At 39.6% G+C, this 21,130-nt stretch overlaps 1 protein-coding gene across 3 annotated transcripts in view; it reads left to right on the top strand.

Moving 5' to 3' along the window:
* Positions 1-15,931, top strand: part of KLF12 (KLF transcription factor 12) — a 228,498-nt gene extending 212,567 nt beyond the window's left edge. For all 3 annotated transcript variants that reach the window (XM_083854551.1, XM_083854553.1, XM_083854552.1), the window contains one exon: positions 9,206-15,931. In XM_083854551.1, coding sequence (XP_083710677.1) covers positions 9,206-9,387 — 182 coding nt within the window. In that variant the 3' untranslated portion in view covers positions 9,388-15,931. The remainder of the gene's footprint in view (positions 1-9,205) is intronic.
* Positions 15,932-21,130: the final 5,199 nt, after the last annotated feature.

Here is a 21,130-nt window from a genome sequence, read left to right on the forward strand (position 1 = left end):
AGACGTCTTTACTCCCACTGCTTCCAGAACACTTTCCCAGATGTTGCACCCAGACCTGGAGGAATAAATACACAGTACAAGGTTTCCAACTCTTGCAGCCAGCTCAGTCCCCAGCAGAGGGAACAACAATTTGTTGCCGATGATACCCCATGTCTTTTGGGAAGTGTGTCTGAAGTTGGTTGTGCCCATCCTGTCCTTGTCAGGGCAACCTTCAATTGGAAGCAGTCTTTGAGAGGGCAGCATGCTCAGAACTGCATGTAAGCATCATAAAAGCCTTTTAAAAATGTTTTCTTCTTTCCTGCCTTCTTTGTTTTCATGCATAAAAGCAAACAAGAGCTAGATCCTGAAAATTAGTGTTTTCGCTCTACACTTTTTTTGCAAATAAGCAGTTATAAATGTAGATAAGTTCTACAAAAACTTGTTTCATGGGAAAGTAAAAAGATCTGATGAAACCTGTCTAGGATGAAGAGTTGTTTTCTGTGCTTCAGTGTTTTCTCCACATAGGATATGAAATGGTGGCATTTTGGTCACATTAATGAGCTTCCCCCTTGTCCCTTGTCATGCATATTTTTGTCACTTAGTATTTTTCTTCAGTATTATAATATATTTAATCTGCTTTTTATTGTGCTAAAAATTGGTATGTCTTCTTTTGGAAAGTTTAATTCCATTTCCAACTCACTTAAATGGGAGGTGTTTTTTCTAATGCTCTGTTTCTGTACACAGCTCAGCCCACCAGTGCCCATCCTCTGCTTGCTTGAGCCTGACACAGTGCAAATATCAAATAATCAGTTGTGCAAAACCGTGCGAGACAAAGGTCATCTCTTGGAGCCTTTACTTTTTTTTTTGCTTGGTTTTTTAATATATATTATTTCTATGGCAGGTTTTTGTTGTTGGTTTGGAGTTCTTTTTCAAAAAACAAAAGGAAGGTCTAAGTTTCACACTGAGAAACATGAGTATTTCTTTTGATGGTGGAGCAATGATAGGAGGAGTGACAGTACCAGCATTGAAGGCAGATGGGTAGGGAAGTGGGACTTGTTTGGTGCCTTCTTTGCAGTTGTAGACCACAGTGAAGAAAAGCTGTTTTATTTGGGGAAGGCCAGATTAAAGCCCAAGCCTACAGCACCCCGGTTAAGGAGAGTAAATGTGCAGGTTGGCTGGCACCCTGCATACACTTGGCTGCCAATGGAAGTATGGATCTGTTGGATCACCTTTCCCTAATAGTTCAGTGAGTGAAGGCTGCTATAAGAAGCACAACCTCAGTCTTTGTCCACAGCACTGGAAATTCAGTACTCCTATATGTTTGCTATGGCTGTTTTGAAGAAGAAAACTTCATGTCATTTTCCACTACAGATATATCTATAATATATATATTAAGTGTATATGTGTATACACTTAACATATACTTAAAAACTTACTTATACACACATGTCATACAGGAAACAAATTTCAGGAAGGTTAATAAAACTATATTTTTCATGAACTGTTGGGATTTGGTCTGGCTCCTAGATTCAGGTGCACAGGAAGAGGCCTTTTACACTTCCAAATGTTTTACGTTTTCTATTTCTATGGGAGTTAAAATTTATCATACTGCATCAGCAGCACCCTTGGCAATGTACGTAACTAATCCTTGTCCCTGAGCATTAATTCATTCATATGTCACATAGTACTTGGTAGGGCCCATTCTGGGGCAAAGTCTCTGCAGTAGCCCCAAAAAGAGAAAATCTGGATTGCTGTGGATTGCTTGGATTCCCTCTCTTTCTTTCTTTTCTTCACGTGTGGTTACACAGCAGACCAGAGACTGATATAATGGGTTTGTCTTCTTACATTACAGCAAATTGAATTTTGTGATTCTAGTCCCAAAGGCTTTTTTGCTGGGATTTGTATTTAAATAGCATCAGCCTGTGGCAGCTGTATACACAGAGTGGCATGTGGGACAATAGTAGTAGAAGGAAAGAAGTAGGGTTGCTAACCTAGTACTGGCCTTGCAGAGGGAGTGAGAAGGGCCAGGATGGCAAAGAGGAGCCCATCAGTGCAGCGAAATGAAAACTTGTTTGTGTGTTTTGATGATACAAAAGGACTCCCACCTGAAAATTCCACAAGTGGAGTTTGTAAATAATGTGCCAAAGTGTAATGAAGTTCTGTCTCTTCTTCTAGAGTGGAGATTGTCACTGTATATTTGAACTGAAGAAATTGTTTTGTTCCCGGTTTCCACATGAAGAAACTATGTCCCTGTGCTTTGCCTAAGTCAGACCAAGAACAAGAAATAAAAACCTGAACTTCAAGACGTGTCCCAGGCAGCACAGTATGTTCCTGTTCTGCTTGTAGAAATTGTTTTGCCAGACTTGCTCAACTTATACAAAACTAATCTCTTCCCGGAAAGATATTTTATTTGCATATTTTGACAATACTGAAACATTAAAGTCGAATTGTCTATGTTCACCAAAAGAGAGAGAGTGAATTAGTAACTGCATTAAGTAAATAATTGAATTAGATTTTTGCATCAAAATTATTGAAAATATTTCAAAGTTTTGAAGTGTTTAAGCTAAGATGTAGAACTTTCATTACAGCAAGTAAGGTGTTCCTAATATGTAAGTCATAGCCTTGCTGTTCACTCTCAGCCGTTTTAGGAAGGCTGATGCTCTCTGGTTTGGTTTTCCTACCTGCAGAAGGGACTTGATATTTGTTACACACTACTACTGTGAAGAGAGACTTTTATGAGGGATTATATTTCCAAAAAAGCTTTATAAGGCACTTCAAAGTTGTAAAGTGCTTGATAAGTGCTCTATTTTTTCATTTAAAAGTTATACTAATAAAAACATCACATAAAATGTAAGAATTGTCATTTTTCCCTTTCCCCCATGTCTGAAAGCTAAGATCCCCTCTTCCTCTGGGAGTGCCTGAGGATGTTCATTATCAGATAGTGTTTTTGCTGTTAAAAAGATTCTTTTCTGCCAAAATTTCTTAATTTTAGTAGAAATGCAAAATCTAATTAGCCATCCTTTGTGGTTTTCAGTGTATGATTTCTTCTCCTAGAGTCCTGTCAGTATGGGTGCAGTAGGACTGTCCCATATGCTTCAGAACAATTCTGGTGTTTACATGGGAGCTGAAAACAGCTGACATAAATACTACACATTACATATATTGCAAAATGTCCTGTAGCAGAAACCAAACCAGGAATAACCAGGAGATGTCCTCAACCCTGCAAAACTGCATACCTGTTCACTTTGACTAGAAAATGTAGCATAGGCAGAGGCATGCTTGCTGGCTTATTTATTTTGTTCCAATTAGTTTCAGGCTAAATCCTTATGACTTCACTCTGTTTTTATGTGAGGAATACTTGTCCAAAATAATGACATTAGAAACTTGAGGCATAAAGATGTATATATCAGAACTGGGCATGTTCCACCTATTAAACTGTGCAAATTTCACTAAAACCCATTTGTATTTTGTGAATAGGGTTAGCAGTGTCATCTCCTCCATGTCCCCATCCTCCCTGGAATTACTACACAAATCTATACATCAGGTTTTGTTTCCATGTCCTTTCTAACTTAGTCTTTCGCAGGGTGATGAAAGGTTAAACTTAGAAAAAATCTGACTAGATTGCTAAACCCTTGCCCCTGAACAGTCCCCTATGTTTATTTCCTTATTGTCTCTTACTTGGAATAAAAGTGTTAGCAACATTTCCAAATGCTGCATGCCACTGCAGGAAGGAGCTGCAGAGAAGTGATATAATAACTCAAGAGTCATGGTGACAATTCCATGTGCAGAAAAAATAAATAGATAGGGATGTCTGAAGAGGACATAAATAAGAAGGGACACGGCACTTATCTGTAATACCGGAAAGAGAGGGGAGTTGATGCCAGAGGCAGAGAACTGTTTACAGCTTGAGCACTGGGATATTTTCTGTCCTGGAAGAAGACAGTGTTACCTCATGGTTGCCAAGAGCCTGCTAAACTGCTGGATAAATGAAACTTAAATAATACACAAATGAAAGGAACTGCAAGTGTGCAGGGCGTACATGGGGCATCTGCAGTTGCAGTAAATAAGGTTCCTTGCCTAAGGAATGAATATAAGCCCAGCTCTGTTTCCTGGAGTTCCAGAGCAGTTTCCCTGCTGGCAGAATAACCCATAACTATTTACATGGTGGTTTTGTGGTGTCTGTCTTTGAAACAGCTGGTCTGGCATCAAATACAGATACCAGCTAGTTGACAGGAAGAGGATAATTGCTGAGGAACACATGGGAAATTCTTCATGGCACAGAACAGACCCTGGTCCCTTTGTCTTTTAAATGGCATGTCTTGGGCTGGTACCTACATAGAGGTTTTTAATAAGGAATATGTGAATGTCATCGGGTTATAAAGTAAAAGTTTGAGAGATTTATTTCTGGGTGAATGGTCTTCCAGACGTCAGGGTACATGAATAAAGATATGGGAAGACAGATGTTGGCCTATGTGAAGGGTGGAAAATTTGGAAATGGCTGAACAGTGGTCACTATTCAGCATTATTAATTCAATATTTGAGGAATTTTGGAGGATTTAATGAGCAGCAGTTGTAACCATGTTCTTAAGTGCCTAAGTGAGGGGAGTCATGGTAGGTTAGGAAAATTAATATGGTAAAAGTAATTAAACTAATTTGGTTGGTCGTGTCTGGACTACAAAAGGCATGGTTTTGGAGGGCTCTTAGAAATAGATGTTGTGTTAATAGAAGATTAAAAAATGACTATTCCCATTTGGACCATTGACTTATCCCTTCAAAACTTCATAATTAACGCCCCCAAATAATAGAAAATAATAATTTTCTACAGAAAACTGTCTGGAAATACTTTTTCATGCTCCAGGGTCCTGCTTGATCTATGTAAATGGCTGTTGTGCTGTACTGTTCACTATCCATGTATTGCAAGACAAAGCTGCAGAATAGTATCGGAATTTCTCTGTGCTTTGGGATATTTTTGTCAGGTTTCAGGAAAAAACAATAGAGCTCTCAAAGGCATGTGCAAAAGTAGAGGGCCAGCAAATATCCACAGTTTCAGGCATTTATTTTTAAATTGATAGATTCTTTAAATCTTCGCAGATTCAGAATATTGAACTAACAGGATTTTATCTTCTTCCTGTTTTCTTTTCTCCTCCTAATTGCCACATGTTTTTAGTCTCTTTCTGCAGCTCTTCTTGCTTCCAATTTCCCAAAACTGTCTACTGTTTTGACTTCTTCATTCCTGTGTTTCCACTACCCCAGGCAAAACTCACACAGCCTGCATTTGCTACTTAAAGCTGAACAAGAATTTGAGTGTCTGGGTGCATGAGGAGTCAAAATGTGCCCATATTTTAAGCTCAAGAGTTTCTTACACACTTAAACTCAAGTGCTCTCACAGAGACAGAAGTGTCTGAGTCAGAATGGTTGAGTGTTTGATTTCAACTCCGCTGCAATCCAGTCTTGAAATGCAGATAGATAGATAGATAGATAGATAGATAGATAGATAGATAGATAGAGATATATATGCACTACAGTTAAGTTCTTGCAGTTTTGTCCACCTCATCACACACTGCTCTCTGGGTTGCCCTGCTGAGCCCCAGCTCCTCTCTGTTGGTTGCACTGAGGATTTCTGCCATGAGTGCTCGAGCTCTCATCAGGCAAAGCTTGTGTGGGGTAGCTGACACCAGCTTCTCAACTTGTAGCAATTCTGCTCCTGTTGATCCTTTCTCTATCATTTGAACTCCTGGGTCTTCTGGTTTTGACAAACTCAGTCTTCATGTCTGGGATGAGACCAAACAAAAGGTTAAGAGTTAGTATATGAAAGATTTTTCTTTTCCTAGCGCTCAAGCATGCACAGATAATGTAGTTGTTTAAGAGAAAAGTGGAGTACTGTTCTTTCCTTAAGAATAAGGCTTGTCTAAAATATTGATTAACCTTAATGAACAATTGTATCTTTCACAGTTGTCTTTACAGTGACCTTTTTAAGGTGCATATGAGTGAATGTCTTCACATTAACGGTCCTTTGGCTGTTTTTTCTTTCTTACACTAAATGTATAAATTTAATTGAAAACCAAGAGAGATCCTCTTAGGTTGAGCTTGTAAGAGTGATTCTCCTTCAGTGGAGTAAATACCTTGCAAGGAATGTGGTCAGTCCTGTCTCTTTCACATAACTCTGTGAGGGCTGGGTAGGCAGGACTCACTGAGGAGGGACACTGGAAGAAACACATGGGAACTCCAGCTGAGTGATCTGCACTCACATCCTTCCATCAGTTGACTTTCATTTCTTACCTGAAATGATACTGTTTTAATGGATGAACTAAAAAAACTGTTTCTGGTATTTCTCATGCAAACCATTCCTTTCTGTGTTGGCTTCTGTTTTCTGCTGAGGGAAGGAAGATCTAGAATTCTGTCTACCAAGGGGAAGGATTTTATGGATATCTTTAATATCATTATTAGTGATCTAGACAAGGGGATTGATTGAGTGCACCCTTAGTAAGTTTGCAGATGACACCAAGCTGGGATTGTTGATCTGCTGTAGGGTAGGAAAGCTCTGTAGAGGGATCTGGACAGGCTGGATTCATGGGCCAAGGGCACTTGTATGGGATTCAACAACACCAAGTGCTGGATCCTGCACTTGGGTCACAACAAACCCATGCAGTGCCACAGGGTGTGGGAAGAGAGGCTGGAAAGCTGCCCAGCAGCAAAGGACCTGGAGGTGTTGATCAACAGCTGCTGAACATGAGCCAGCAGTGCCCAGGTGGCCAAGAAGGCCAGTGACATCCTAGCCTGTATCAGCAATAGTGTGGCCAGCAGGACCAGGGCAGTGATTGTGCCCCTGCACTTGTCACTGGTAAGGCCACACCTTAAATCCTGTGTTGAATTTTGTCCTTCTCACTAAAAGGACATCGAGCTACTGGAGTGTGTCCAGAGAAGGGCAGTGGAGCTGGTGAAGGGTGTGGGCACAAATCTTAGAAGGAATGGCTGAGAGAAGTGGGGTTCCTCAGCCTGGAGAAAGAGAGAGTCAGGTTGGTTTTTTTTTTTGCCTTCTACACATACCTGAAAGGAAGTTGTTGCAACGGGGAGTCAGCCTCCTCTCACAGATAATAAGTGATAGGTCAAAAGGAAATGGCCTCAAGATAGGTTGAGATTGGATGTTAGGAAAAAATTCCTCACCCTGGTTGTCCAGTGAAGTAGCTGAGTGTCCATCCCTGAAGATGTTTAAAACTTCAGATGCTTTTAAGTAAGAATCCAGAGGCTAAGAAGTATCTGTTGTCTGAAAGTGTCTGTGGTCAAAGAAGCCAGCCGGGGTAGTATCTGGTGAACAAGAGTTTAAAAGTGTGTTGAGGGATGGCCAGGACAAGCGCTGCACTTGGAAAATGTTGATGTGGTGTGACAAGAGTGTTGGAATCAACCTGCCAAGTTGGATGGGGGTACTGCTATATTTGTACAGTGCTCTGCACCAACTGTTTGTGGCAAGAATATCTATGTAAAACAGTTTGGTGACGAATTTGAGCACATTTTGTAGCATTGTGTCATTGGCAAGAGTGTGCATCCCACCATCTGCCGTGTAACTTGTGCTGCCTGTCCAGCTCACAGCAGCTGCTGGATTTGAGATGCCAACACTGTGGCCACCCTCTGGCAATGAGCACTATTTGGTGCTCTGTGCTTGTTTTGGGAGTACAAAATTACCTAGGCTGAGTTGCTGCTGGTGCCACTACAGGTTGTGGTCAGAGCCCTGATCGCTGGGTTCTCCTCACAGCAACTGTTTCCCACACCCATCTGACATCAAAACTGCAGCACAGCCCAGATGGTGCACAGAAGGTACCAACCCAAGGAGCTCAAATGTTGCTGACAACCTCACTGACATGTCATGCTGATGTCTGTACAGCACTCAGTTTCCTTACAAAGGCCATTTCAGCTGGATTTTTCAGGGCTGTTTGAACTTCATGATGATACTCTTACTTGGGAATTTTCTTTTGAAACCAAGGGCTCTCTGCAGAGCATTTATTGACTTTTGAAGAGATGCAAGGAGAGAGGTTCTGCCTACGAAACAGCAAGTGTTGCATCACTGGTTCATATAATTGAAATAGTTTCTTGCAAGCTGCTCATGATTTATATGAGATAATGAATAACTGAAGAATGATTGTGTCTAGCAAAGGAAACAGTTGTTGCAGAGATGCTCATTTGTTGTCCAGGTTGTGATTAGCTGGTTTCAGAAGGGGAAGTAAAATTTTAGACACACAAGAAGAAGATAAGTATGGACCTCACAGTTTCCTTTCCTCAGTTTTGGTTTATGCTGAACTGTGGGATCAAGGTAACTGCCAAGAGCATTTCTATAGACACTGAAGGTGAGTGATAGAAGTCACTAAGAAGTATAGCCTAAAAACACAGTAAAAATGGGATTTTAAATGGTTTGCTTTATGCAAGTACAAAATCCAGTTTGGCTGTATTAATCTTCTCCTCTGACATGATACAACATCATTCTTACCCTTAAATATAAAGCAAAATGGTGGGATTTTCTAAAAACCTACATTAGCCCAAGTCTGAGCTCAGTAAAGTAGTGGGTATTTATGAACAGTGTTGTACAAGTCCCATGGCTAAGTACATTTGAAAATTGCACACCATTCCTAGCAGCACCTTCTGCAAAATTAATTTTACTGAAGGTAACTGCAGTAAGTAAAGAGAAAGCTTTGCAGATTGAATTTTTAAGTTTCATTGGGAAATTGTAGTTGATTTTTACCACCTTACTAAGAAATGTCTCTGAGTGCTGTTTACACAAATAATCAGAAACCTTCATGAACATTGTAGAATAATGGGAAGTCTGTCAGCCCATGGTAAATTGCAGAAATACCAGGTAATCTTGTCATTTCGGGAGAAAGTGTAGCCTGACAAGATGAGGGTTGCAAACTTGTATGGTAATCATGAGAATAATTACACAGCCTTCTGTCCTGATGTTAATCCTCACATCAACCCTGCAAGGTAGGATCTATATTATTGCCTTAATCCTGTTGATTTTCTTAGCCATGTGAATGCCACAGGAATGATAAATCTCAAGGCTCTTTTCCTTATATTCAGCAGACCCAGTACCTCATAATTGTGTAATTTGGCCTAAAGCAACCCCTAGGCAGTGCATGTTCATGGGAAGCGTGCACAGGGGATTGTGGGGATTAATAGCAACAAGGGGAAAGTCACAACCTGTTTTTACCCCTTCCTCTCTTTCTTTTGTTTCTCCCAGGAGAAAAACCCTACAAATGTACCTGGGAAGGCTGCACCTGGAAGTTTGCTCGATCCGATGAACTGACGAGGCATTACCGCAAGCACACGGGAGTGAAGCCATTCAAGTGTGCAGACTGTGACCGCAGCTTCTCCCGCTCGGATCACTTGGCGCTCCACCGCCGCAGGCACATGCTGGTTTGAGAAACGCTACCTGTTCCTGCCGAGCTTAAGAGCTGGGTCTCTTAACTACCCACAGTGAATTCAGCAGGGCTGAATCCCCCACTACAGTGTTAACAGGCAGGGCTTTCCCTGATGTCTGTAACAAAAGTAATAACAGAAATTTAAAGCAGGAAAAGAAGTGCCACTCTTCTCCTTGCCATCTGAAGTTAACCCTGTCTGCCCCTCAGCATGGCTACCCCCTGAAAGTGTCATCACAATCACCTGGGAAATAGCAGCCGAGATGCTACAGGAATGGGCATTATTTTACATGCTGCATCCTTTGACAAAAAATGTTTATAGCTTGTATGTTTTCTCATGCTGCCAGACATTTTGTTCCTGAAAAATCACTGCTGATTGGAGGATAGATACCACGAACTGATGATGATGACGACGATGATGATGATGATGATGAGAGCAAGACCACTAGATCTGTATTATGCCATCTTTTCCCCTTGTTTTCAATACCATCTGGCCAGCTCTGGTGTCAGCACTGCACCGGAGCTGTGCTGCAGACAAGCTGCGTGTGAGTAGGCAAGAAGATTCTGCTGGAGAGGTCCTGCTGCCGGAGCTGGAGGGTTGCTTGGTCAGACTTCTGCAATAATGATGGTGGCATTTTAATATCGTACCACAATTTGTCATTATGCCCTAGAGGACACCAGCCATTTAACCTTTTTCTTTTTTTTTTTCCTTCTTTTCTTTCATTGTTGTTGTTGTTGTTGAAGTCTGTAAAGTAAGCAAAGGGCAGCAGCATCTCTGCTGAGACACCATATTAGGTATCTGTATCTTACCATGGACTTACTTAGATTAATTTTCTGATTTGTATAGAAAGACTCCACCTAAAAACTACTACCCTAATTCTCAATGTGCTGTTTTCTTTCATGCAGGTATCCTCTTCCCCACAACCATTATTTGAACTCAAGGAAATAGTCAGATCTTGTACTTGCTGGTACCAAGGTTAGTGGTATAGCCATTCATGAAATGGAATTGAATGTATCATCAAAACAAAACAGAGAAGAAACGGCTGCATCTCTTGCAGAGAAAAAGCAATAATTAATAAAATGGCTCTTGAGACAATAATTTACTCCACACCAGCAGAAGTGAGGGGTATGTGGAAACAGCTTGTAGGATTTGAGCATTTAAGTTAATCTTTTTGCTAGTTTCACTGACCTGCTAGGTGCCACAATTAAGTACTTTTATTTCCTTTAACATAATACTTGTGTCTGGAAAGCAGGAAAGATAAAGGAAAGAGTTGATTGTTGAGGAGGTAGTGGGTGAACTGTAAGTAGGACAGAGAAATATTTCTGCAGTGGTGCTCTGCAAGACATGAGATTTCTCCCTGGGAGGTAGGGAATAACAAGTTTTTGCCAGCTGTCTAGTATGATATAAATGGTCCTCTATATGGGTACCAGTGGCTGCCTCTGTTGGGATTTTCAATCCAAGCCTTTTCAGATTAAATAAAAAGAAATTCTTGATCATTCCCATACAGCCCTATAATTGCAAACCAATTTGTATTAATTGAATTATGTAGGAAAGAGAGAAACTCTTAGTCATCAGTTATTCATGCAAACAGAACAATGTTTTTCTGTTTTCTTTCCTCACAAGGATCTGCCTATTCAGCTAAATTTGACAGAGGGGAGGCTTGGCAATATTTTCTAAGTGTTGAGATTTTCACAGCTTAGAGATGAAAGATGTAAACATAAAGGTCTTTTGCAATGCATTTAATTATGAATATTTTGTTCAAGAATTGCACAGATTAAATTTGTGATGCCGTTTGTTAGTTTTTAAATGTTTGACCATCACAGTTAATACCAGATTCCTGAAGTAAATGTAGTAATGTTGGAGAGATTCTGAAATCAAGATAATCTTTAAGAAAAAACGACACAGAAAAAACAACACAAACAATACAGATACAAAAGCAATTATAGTTAATTGAGGATTAATATGACTGGGATAATACTTTATAATAGCATTCACAAGACTCTAGAGTTTGACTGTCTTTAAATATCCTTAATATTCCCCAATACGGATGATTTATTAGCTCTGAAAGAACTTAAAACTGTTAAAGCTAAGGCTTCCCACTGCTGAGTGGTCAGCAGAGAAACTAAACACAAATTATTCACAGCTGTTGAGGAAAAAAATGCCTCTATCAATTCCCATTGACCATGTCAGTGATCTACTTCCACCAAATTTGATGACATTCTAGAATCCATCTCCAAATCAGGGACGGGGCAGGGCAGGGCTTCTGGATAGACCATGAGGCATTGAAAGACAGCAGAACTGTGTCTTTGCCAGCAGCATTACTACTGTTGATTTTAAAAACTGATTGTCAGAGTATCGTGTGTGAGGTGCTTCATGGATTATGTCTGAGGTCTGGTTTTTGTGTACTTCAGTATCATCCCCTTAAATGCATCTGTCATTGTTGGCATTTAGGTCAGGTAGAACTCCATTGATAATTTCTTTTTCCTGCCTAAGAATATCTTACCAACTAATTATTTGAATAGCAGTAATTCAGTTGAAGAACCAATGGCATACAGAATTCCTTTTGGGATCTGTGATTTTTCTTTTTCTCTCATAGAAAATTAACTTTGCTTGAGCAGATACTCTTGCTGGGCATTCCGTTAGCATACAGGAAGATGTGATGTTACTCTCAAAGGCAGGGTGCAGCTGGGAGAGAGATCAGTGTTCCTCTTTAGGGTTTCCCTGTAGTCAGTGAAGACAGAGGTACTACAAGAGAAACGGAGAGGCCCTAAATTTTAGCATTCAGCTTAGAAATGCCCTGTGGAGGAGCATAGGTATGACAGACCATGGAGAGGCTCATCTCCCAACGCCAAGGCTGCTCTGTGTGAATCCCTGGTTTTTCAGCTGATTGCCTGTCACTGTATTCATTGGAAACACTCAACAGAAAGAGGGTCTGGTTTTATTCAAAGAATCCCTGTTGCAGTGCAACCATAAACCCCAAAGTGATAGAGGGTTAAAGCAGCACTAATGCCAAGGGACACAGGCACAGTGTGGCAATGGTAGGAGAATGAAGCCAAGAGGTAAAGGAGCGTGTGCTACATTTTGTTATTTCACAGGCAGGAAGTACATTCTCAACCTTTCCAGCTCATGTGCAAGGGCTTCTCATGCTGCCGTTACCTGCAGATGACTTCCACAACCAGCAGTAGTCCACCACTGGCTTTCAAGTACACAGTGTGGTTCATTCATACCAGCACCTGCAGGCTTTGATCCCAGTTACTCCATGGGGTTGTTTTCTGGGTTTTTTCCCCTTCAGAAGTATTTTAAGAGAAGTTAATGTGATGGGATGGGGGTGTTTGAATGTGGAGCTGATGCCCTGCAGGTGCTCAGTGTGTCTTTGCGCTTACTGGCTGTGGTTCAGACCTGCCAAGTTTCTGTGCTCATGCAACAACCGTGGGCAATTGCTCCAGGGTGGTTTCCTCAAAAATCCTAGTACCCTACTACAGGTCTATGACGTTTCATGGCTATGAGGAAGTCTTACATCATATGTAGCATGCAGAAATACCAGATCTCATCCTGACACGAGCCAGTAGGTGCATCTTAATTGAGCACTTGGGATACACAAATGTACAGTGTCCCATTCCTTCAGAAAGACAGAAATGTCAGTCCACCATGCCGTGACATTGCTTGTTACAGCTTGCAAGGGAAATTATGCCATGAAGTGTCAGATTTCATATATTTTTCAAAATTTCTAAATTGATTTGTCAGGAAACCTCAGGAGCCAGCATTTTAGGAAAATGTAATGAGCAAACAGCTTTGATACAGAACTTTTAAAATTTTTAATTGTGTCTTTATTTTTTGAGCACCCCTTATATTCAGCACTGTAAAATTGGCTCATTGCAACAAGTTTTTACTTGGGGATGAAGATGCAGTATTCCTTATTCTCTGTCATGCTTAAATAATTAATTAAATAGATTTAGACTGACTTGTATATATGATTATTTGCTGGAGTAACATATAACAAAATTAACAGTGTTGAAACTTACATCAGTGATGTTGATGTTTGGGTAAACTTGCAGTGCAGAGCATGGACAAATAGCTGGACAGCCTTTCTCCCCTTAATAATGAGAATAACAGTCATTATAAGTCTCGTTTTCCATTAGCCACATTGAAAATGTATTTTAGTTTCCATTTATAAATTTATCTTCTGATGATAAATGCTGGTTAATGTAAAAAATCTCTTTCTCTTTTATTGAAGGTGGATATCTCAAAATCAGAGAAAGTGTGACTAATAATATCCCACTTACTTCTCAGTTTGAATTTCGGTTTGAAAAGGTCATTGCATGAAACTGTGTCTTCCACAGCAGTCAGGTCTTAAGATCATTCAGTAAATCCATGCAATTCGCACATGCTCATCCTTACACTCATGCATAGGAACCCCAGCACTTCCAAGTGTCTCTACCCATGTGCAGGTAATAAACAAGTTTATTCAAAATTAAAATTTAGGAAAAATAAAAAATAAAAACAAAAAAGGAAGAATTTTAAGTAAACACTGTTATAGAAAATATTATCTTAAGAAACCAGCTCATGTTATTGTGTTATGCCTTTGCCTGTGATACGTGACAGGAGAATTGCACAAAGAAATTGTTGCATTTTCAGTTTTGCTGTAGCATAGCAGTTGCTGTGTAATGTATGCTTATGAAGTCGTGATTGAAAAGGCTTAAATTCTCCACAATAAATCAGGTTTTGGCGTAAAAATGTAACTGTAAGGATACTGCATCTTTAGAAATCAAAGTAACTTGAAAGTATTTTACTATACTTGTAACAGTTAAAATATTCTGTAATATATGTGATAATGGAAAAGTATTTTTAAACTCAGAGTTTTACAAGGGGTGTTAAATAGCGTAAATTAAATACATTTCTAAACAATTCTTACCTTCAGTTTTCATCGGGAAGACTGTTAGGATAATGCTTTGCAAAGCTTAAACACAAAACACGAGAAGTAAAGTGTTCTGTTTTATCAGAGCGTGTTTTCTCTGCAAAATGGAGTGGCCACTTCTTTGCTGTTTTGCAGATGTTGTGTGATATAGCAAAGTTATACTGAGTCCTTCTGTGTCAAATATGTCAGCGCTCAATGTCTTTGAATAAAGGAAAAAAACACTTAAACAAAATGAAAACCATATGAAAGGTTTGGCGGTTTGTGATTTCTTTTTTCCTTCTGGCATTTTACAACGAACTGCAGGTACAGGAATGGCAAACACTCATATGATTTTATTTCTTCTTGTATTTCCCCAACTACAGTGGATCCTGAATAAAGGTTGCAGAGCTGAAATAGGCAGCTGCTTTTTGCTTATTCCAGGGGAGTTTAGTCTTCTAGGTGCAGTAACACGTTAAGAATATCCATTGTAGCAGGACAGTTCTGACATTTAAAATACACATACACTTCAGTGAGACAGCCTGAAATTTATTTTAAAGGTGAAACAGAAACTGAAAGTGCCTGTAATTAGAACTGATGGGATGTTCCTATACTTTTACACAGCAATAACTTAATAGGATTCTGTTAACAATAAGGTGAAAATGAAATTTTACTTGGAGAACAATAATGCAGCACAGAAACAAACACAAAGTGCCATTTGTATGTTCACATGTTGAGATACTGTGTTAGAGGTTTTAGTTATTTTCTCAGATAACATCTGTCATATATTTGTAAGAAAAAAAACAAATCTTAGTTTACAAATAACTTGTAGCTGTACCAATTCTCAGTAGGTGTGATTGGAGGTTGTCGTCAAAGCAGCGTTGTAGGGGATTTCTTCCCAATATATGTTGGCTATGCCCGTGTGTCCAGGGTATTCTCTAGTGAAGTAATCCAAAACCAGCAATAAGCCCAATGGAGCTTTCTTTAGGAAATATGATAGAACAGGGATTCTCTTAAAAAATCATCTGCATTTAACTCTGGAAAACAAGAGTTCACCTTATGTCTCCTTTCTCTTCATCATGTAAAGCTCATAGTATTTAATATCATCTTGGTTGATTTCATGAGTGGATGGAATATATCACTTCTCTTTCTTTTGGGGACAAATGAGTGAAAAATTGGGGACTGTCAGTCTAGACACTATTTGAATAGCAAACAAGAAATCGATATTCCTAAAATGAAGTATGAAGATTTTTGTATTGAGTGGCCTAAACATTTGCATCAGTAGACTAATTGATTTTACCAGAAAATAGCCAGATGTGACTCTTGCACTCTTAGTTTTTCTCAGTTTTTTTGTAAATATTAACTACTGCTAATGGATTCTTAAAATAGAAGTGTAATGCCAGCCCTCCTGCTTCTTCTATTTTTAAAAATTAATTTATTGGAAATCGAAATGTAACTGGTTGTCCTCATGCCTTTGCCAAGGAAGATTGCTTTCCATTCTCTGAATTTGTACTTGTCATTTATCCAGGCAAAATTTTTGTATTTGAAAATTACTGCATTTTGTCTAGACTTCTGCTGACATCAGTGGGTTGCTGCTGGGGTCTCATTGAGGCTCACACGGATGAAAGTGCAGGTGCAAAAACACTCCCCCCCCCACCCCCCAGAAAAAAAAACAAAACAACAAAAGTGCACATGGACATACATGTAACAATTAGGCATTCATCCACAAGTTAATTATGCGGCAAGGTTGCTCGTTCAGTAACAAATTTAATTGTTAACCACTGGCAGAAATAATCACATCAGAACATGCATACACTTATTCTGTTGTCCAGAGCTCATCTCCAGATACTAAGCACATAAAAGAATACAGCTCATGCTGGGGATTTCAGGGGAGCACCAAGGAATGTGTTATCAGAAGGATAAAAGAATCTCATTTCTTACCCTGTACCTGAGCCCTTCTTGGAGAGGAGTGTTCAGTTCTTTGTTCTGGAGCAACAACACTATGAGGGAGCACCCTTAGAAAGCTGTCGTGTTGGAAGGTTTGGCTGATTCCAGCCCTCCATGTGTTATTCTTCCATATGAAAGGGCACCTTGTCTTCACTGTCCCAAAATGAGACAGGTTTTTTTTCCCTTCATTCTGAAAAGCAAACTCTGAGTAAAGATTCTTCTTTTTTTGTTGGATTTTTTTAGTCTATTTTGTTTTGGTTTTACTCTTTGGATTTTTTTGTTTTATTTGGGTTTGGTTTTTTGGGGTTTTTTTGCTTTGCCAGCATTATTTTATAGTAGCTCATGCTCACTGACTTTGAATTATGAAATAATTACCCTTATGATAACTTTTACATTATTCAATACAGGGGTTTTCAGTCCTCCAGAGAAGCAAAACTAGGCATGTGAATTTTAGCTATTACAAAAATAAGAATAAAAAAATTCCTTGAGATCCTATTGTCAATATGAATGAACTGCAACATCTTTCCCAATTCAGAGTCAGAAGCTTCAGTCAGCCAAGGTGTTCTCAGTTACAAAAGAAGAGGTGGTTCACACATTGACTTGCTAAACCTTGCTCTGTGCTGTGACCTCAGCATTTAAAAAACAGTAATTCAGTGTCTGATATGGGGCCACAGGTGATGGCTTTGATGGATTGTCATAAGCATGAACAGTGAAATACACAAATAAGTTCAGATACCACTTTCCTCCCTCTCCCTGCCTTTCTAGGTATAAAAGAGCTTTCGAAAGACAACTTGAGCCAAGTCTTCATGGCTGAACTAATATTTTTCATGATTCAGAGTTGTTGTCATTTCAAGTTTCAGACTTTTTCACTGCTACATTTCCATCTAAAAAAACCCCACATGGTTTATTTCTTCCCTGATTGTCCTATACATGGCTTCCTTGGTAATGTAAGTTCTTCACTGAACACCTACACAATATGCTCTGTTGACCTTCTGTCTGTCCTTACAAGGTTGTATTTCCCATTTGCACATTTGTAGAATATACACAGAGATAGTAATGAATTACTTCAGTTTCATGCACCATCAGCCTTAAGACCTTCAACCCACACACAGGCACATGCATTCATACACATCAAGGGAAAGAGATTTGGACACTGCTATCAACATGTGGGGTCAAAAATACCATTAAATCAGAAAGTTCTTTCAGCTGTGTTCAGGAAAAAACAACAATACTGAAAAATACAATTCTTGGCCAAGTTACTTATCGAAGAAGCAAATTCCCCCATGAAAACCTAAGGGTGGGATTGTATTTGGCCCCAAATTGTTCCTTCTAATCGGATCATTACTGTTGTGTGTACCAGTGAGTGTGCCATTTGATCCTCCTGTGTAAAAATACAAAAACATCCCGTAGTTTACCAAGCGGTTCATCTGGGTCTGAAGCTTCACAGCAATGGAATCAGTATGTACAGCACCTCAATCTTTTTCCTAGATAAGATGCTAAAGGGAGGGCCATTACCGGTAACCCCATAGAGATAGTAGTGTCAATAGAGCTCCTACATTTAAAAGGAATAAAAATACCAGTGCTAGCAGGCAAACATATTAGTTTTTAGACTTTCTTTTGCCTTCTTTTCAAATGCTATTAAATACAAAAATTTCTTTTCTTCAAAACTTAAAGTAAACTTCTGAAGGTCTAATTTCCCAATAGTTTCCTCTGCATTTATATACTATGTAGTGTTTTGGCAATGCCTATGTTATAAGTTTATTAATATTATGTAAGTGTTGTTCTTGTATTTATGTATAGTGTATGTATTGTAAATATACTCAGAGCTTTTTTTCCTCTTACTGTAAAAAGGTGATTTTTGCCCTATGATAATGTAAAGGGAGGCCCCTAATGAAATTTTGTCAGAGGATGATAATTCCACTCTATTCTCAAAGATTTAAATGAACAAGTGTTATCGTTTTAAATGGTGTCTCAGACATATTTTGTTGGTGCATTGCTTTTCTGTATTCAACTTTCCTATGAATTGAGCTGTGAATTGAAATAGAGTTTAAACCTTTAAATGTATGCATTTGTACAATTATCTGAATGGAGGCATGAAGGTTAAATAAAGCATTTTGTATGGAACAAACCCCCTAATTATTATTGTGGATGACTCAAACCTTCTGGAATACCTAGTTATTAACTTTTTTAAATTAAATCTTCATTTTCTATGAACATATAGTGATCTTTTTAATGGAATGTTTGCTCAAGAAATGGATTTTACTTGTTTTTCTGATTTTTTTTAAAAGCCACTATAGAGAGTAGACATTCTTTCTCCTTACACAGAAGTTATGCATCTGTGGCAAAGCTGGAACAAATAAAATAGCACTCAGCAGTATAAACAAAAATGTCCTGGGATGAGGATGATATAAAAATATTTTGCATTACTATATAATTTCAGTTCCCAAGTACTTTAAAAAAGGGAACTCTGCTTCTGCCCCTCTCCTTTCCCTGTGTGTGAGGAGGCTGGTGCACTTGATGTACAGCATCTGTAAGGTACCAGTGCAGCCAGGAGAGGATTTGTTTGCTGTCTGCCCCTGAAGTGAAGGAACAGCTGCTGGAGGAGGGCAGTGACACACTGGAAATTGCAAATTCATACCTGGTTGAAGAGAGTTGGAATTTGCAATTGCTCCTGGGGACACTCTGAGGCCTCTGGGCTTCTCCCTTGTGTCTGACCATTCCATAAAAAAGCTTTCTTTATGTTTGAGCCAGTCTAGGACAAGGATGTGAACTCAGAGGCTTGGAGCTGCACGTCACCCTTACTGGTGAAATTTCTCCTTAAAATTAATTTTCCCCTTCCCCTGAATTCCCATCAGCTTACTTGTAACCAATATGATCATTTATCTAGTAATAGCCGTAGTGTTACATGGTTACAGGCAGAAAAACAAGTAAACAAAGTGATTTGGAGACCTTTGAGCCTTATGAAGAGATGTTTCTCAACCAGGTCTGTGCTATAACAGATCTTCCATCTCTCAAACCAATGATGAATTTAAAAATCAGATAGTTGCATTGGCCCTTCTAAAGCACTTCTGCTTTCCACACAATAGATTGTTTGTTCTTCCTCAGTGTCCTGTGTGTAATTTTATTTTTTCTCCCAAGAGTGACATAAGTATAAAATGCATCACTGCCTGTTTAGTCTGACCTCCTCAGTGAACACCCACACCGTCCTCTGCCCTGACCCATGCTCTGTTCCTGAAAAGTTATTTCTTCCACTTGCACAAACAACTGCTCAATTGTCATCTAATCCCTCCCCCTTTTTTTCCCCTCTGTTACTGAACAGTCCACTTGGAATGAAAAGTTGGCACGTTATGTTAAGTACGTCTTACGGGGCACGTCTGGCTCTCCGTGAGCATGAAAGGAGTGGCCTTTGGTAACTACCTTCAACTTTGCACATTGAGTTACTAGATCAGATAAGAACAGTTCCCTCTCTATGTGCATTAAAAAAATCACATCAGCATCATCCTTGAACCCAGGGAGATTGCCTGCCTCCCAGACGGAGTTCTGGCAGTGCAGACTTTCACCCATGGATTTAGAGTCCAAATCCTCATGTCCAACCTCTTAACAGTGAAGCTCATCCATATGAGAGGTCTCTCTCTGAAAGATCTGCTTCCTGCACTGTGGCCCAGCGGCATGAAATTTTGGTTGGGAATTGAAAGGGCAGTGCTAGGGGAAAAACATGCTGGTGGTCACCAAGTATTTGTCATTTCTGAAGTGAAGCCAGAACTGTGGTCCATGCTGACCATTTCGAGTCCCTCCCTCTCACTTTGGCCATTAGGCAGAACAGGCTCTCTGATTAAGGTTTCACCCAGTCTGTAACTGGCTATGGTTTTTATACTCATGGGTATTTTCTGTGAGAGGCCTCAAATAGCAGCAGTAGCTGTATCCTTCCTGTTGAAGCATACTCACAGAGGCATTTACTGCCTTACTTGTCTTACCAAAAATATATAGCCCATAATAACTAGACCTGCCCCTTACAAAGGAATGAATAACCAGATCTAGCCAGTAAGCTGAAACATGTCAATATATTTTATCCTTTATATTTTCATTTGTATCTTTGCACAACCTTGCTCACAGGTGCACTGTGCCCTTTCCTGATTATCTTTCTCATTTGCTGGGGATATTGATCTATAAAACCTCCTTGTAAAATATTTCAAATAAATTCTTTGTTTTTTCTGGGGTGACTTCTCTACACCTGTATTTTTTGGGCCTATGCAGAATATTAACAGACAGAAACTAACAATAAAGTCCAGAAACTACTGCAAAAGCAAACAGTGAAACCAAGATGCTTGCAAAGCGCTATAAATCTCTGCTGAGCTCAGGTTGCTGTTTAATCTTTATATACAGGTACGTCTCAAGGTTATCTGCTCCTGAAGGGTTCTCTGGAGGCTTTTGTGATTTGTCATCCGCTCAGCTTCTTATCAGTCACAGGTATTTCCCCTTGTAACATTTATTATGGGCTCCCCTCTGTGTTACTTTAAAATGCAATGCCCTGAAGAGGCTCTGGTATGCAGCTTTTAAGGAGTTATTAAATCTCCCTCTCCCATGATCAACTGGATCGTAAATGTGGCACATGTGGCATAGCAGGTGCGGCAGCACTGGTGGCTGAACACCCTCACTGGGACTGGATGGAAACATGGAAGCCTGCAGCTCTGGAAAGCAGTTTTCTGTCTCCATCTAGCAGTCTCTGGCTGGAAAAGTACAGCTAAATACATTCATTGAATATGTTATGTATGTAGAAGAGAATCAACTGCAAAGAGCATAAATAAAATAACAATTGTGGCAGCTTAGCTAAGACACTCTGTCTGATTTTGAGGTGGAAAAGATCTCGTTCTTTTCCACCAGGATGATGGTGGCCATCCTTCTGTGCTG

This window comes from Zosterops lateralis (assembly GCF_965231275.1).
Source record: "Zosterops lateralis genome assembly, chromosome: 2".
In the NCBI taxonomy this organism is placed as follows: Eukaryota; Metazoa; Chordata; class Aves; order Passeriformes; family Zosteropidae; genus Zosterops; species Zosterops lateralis.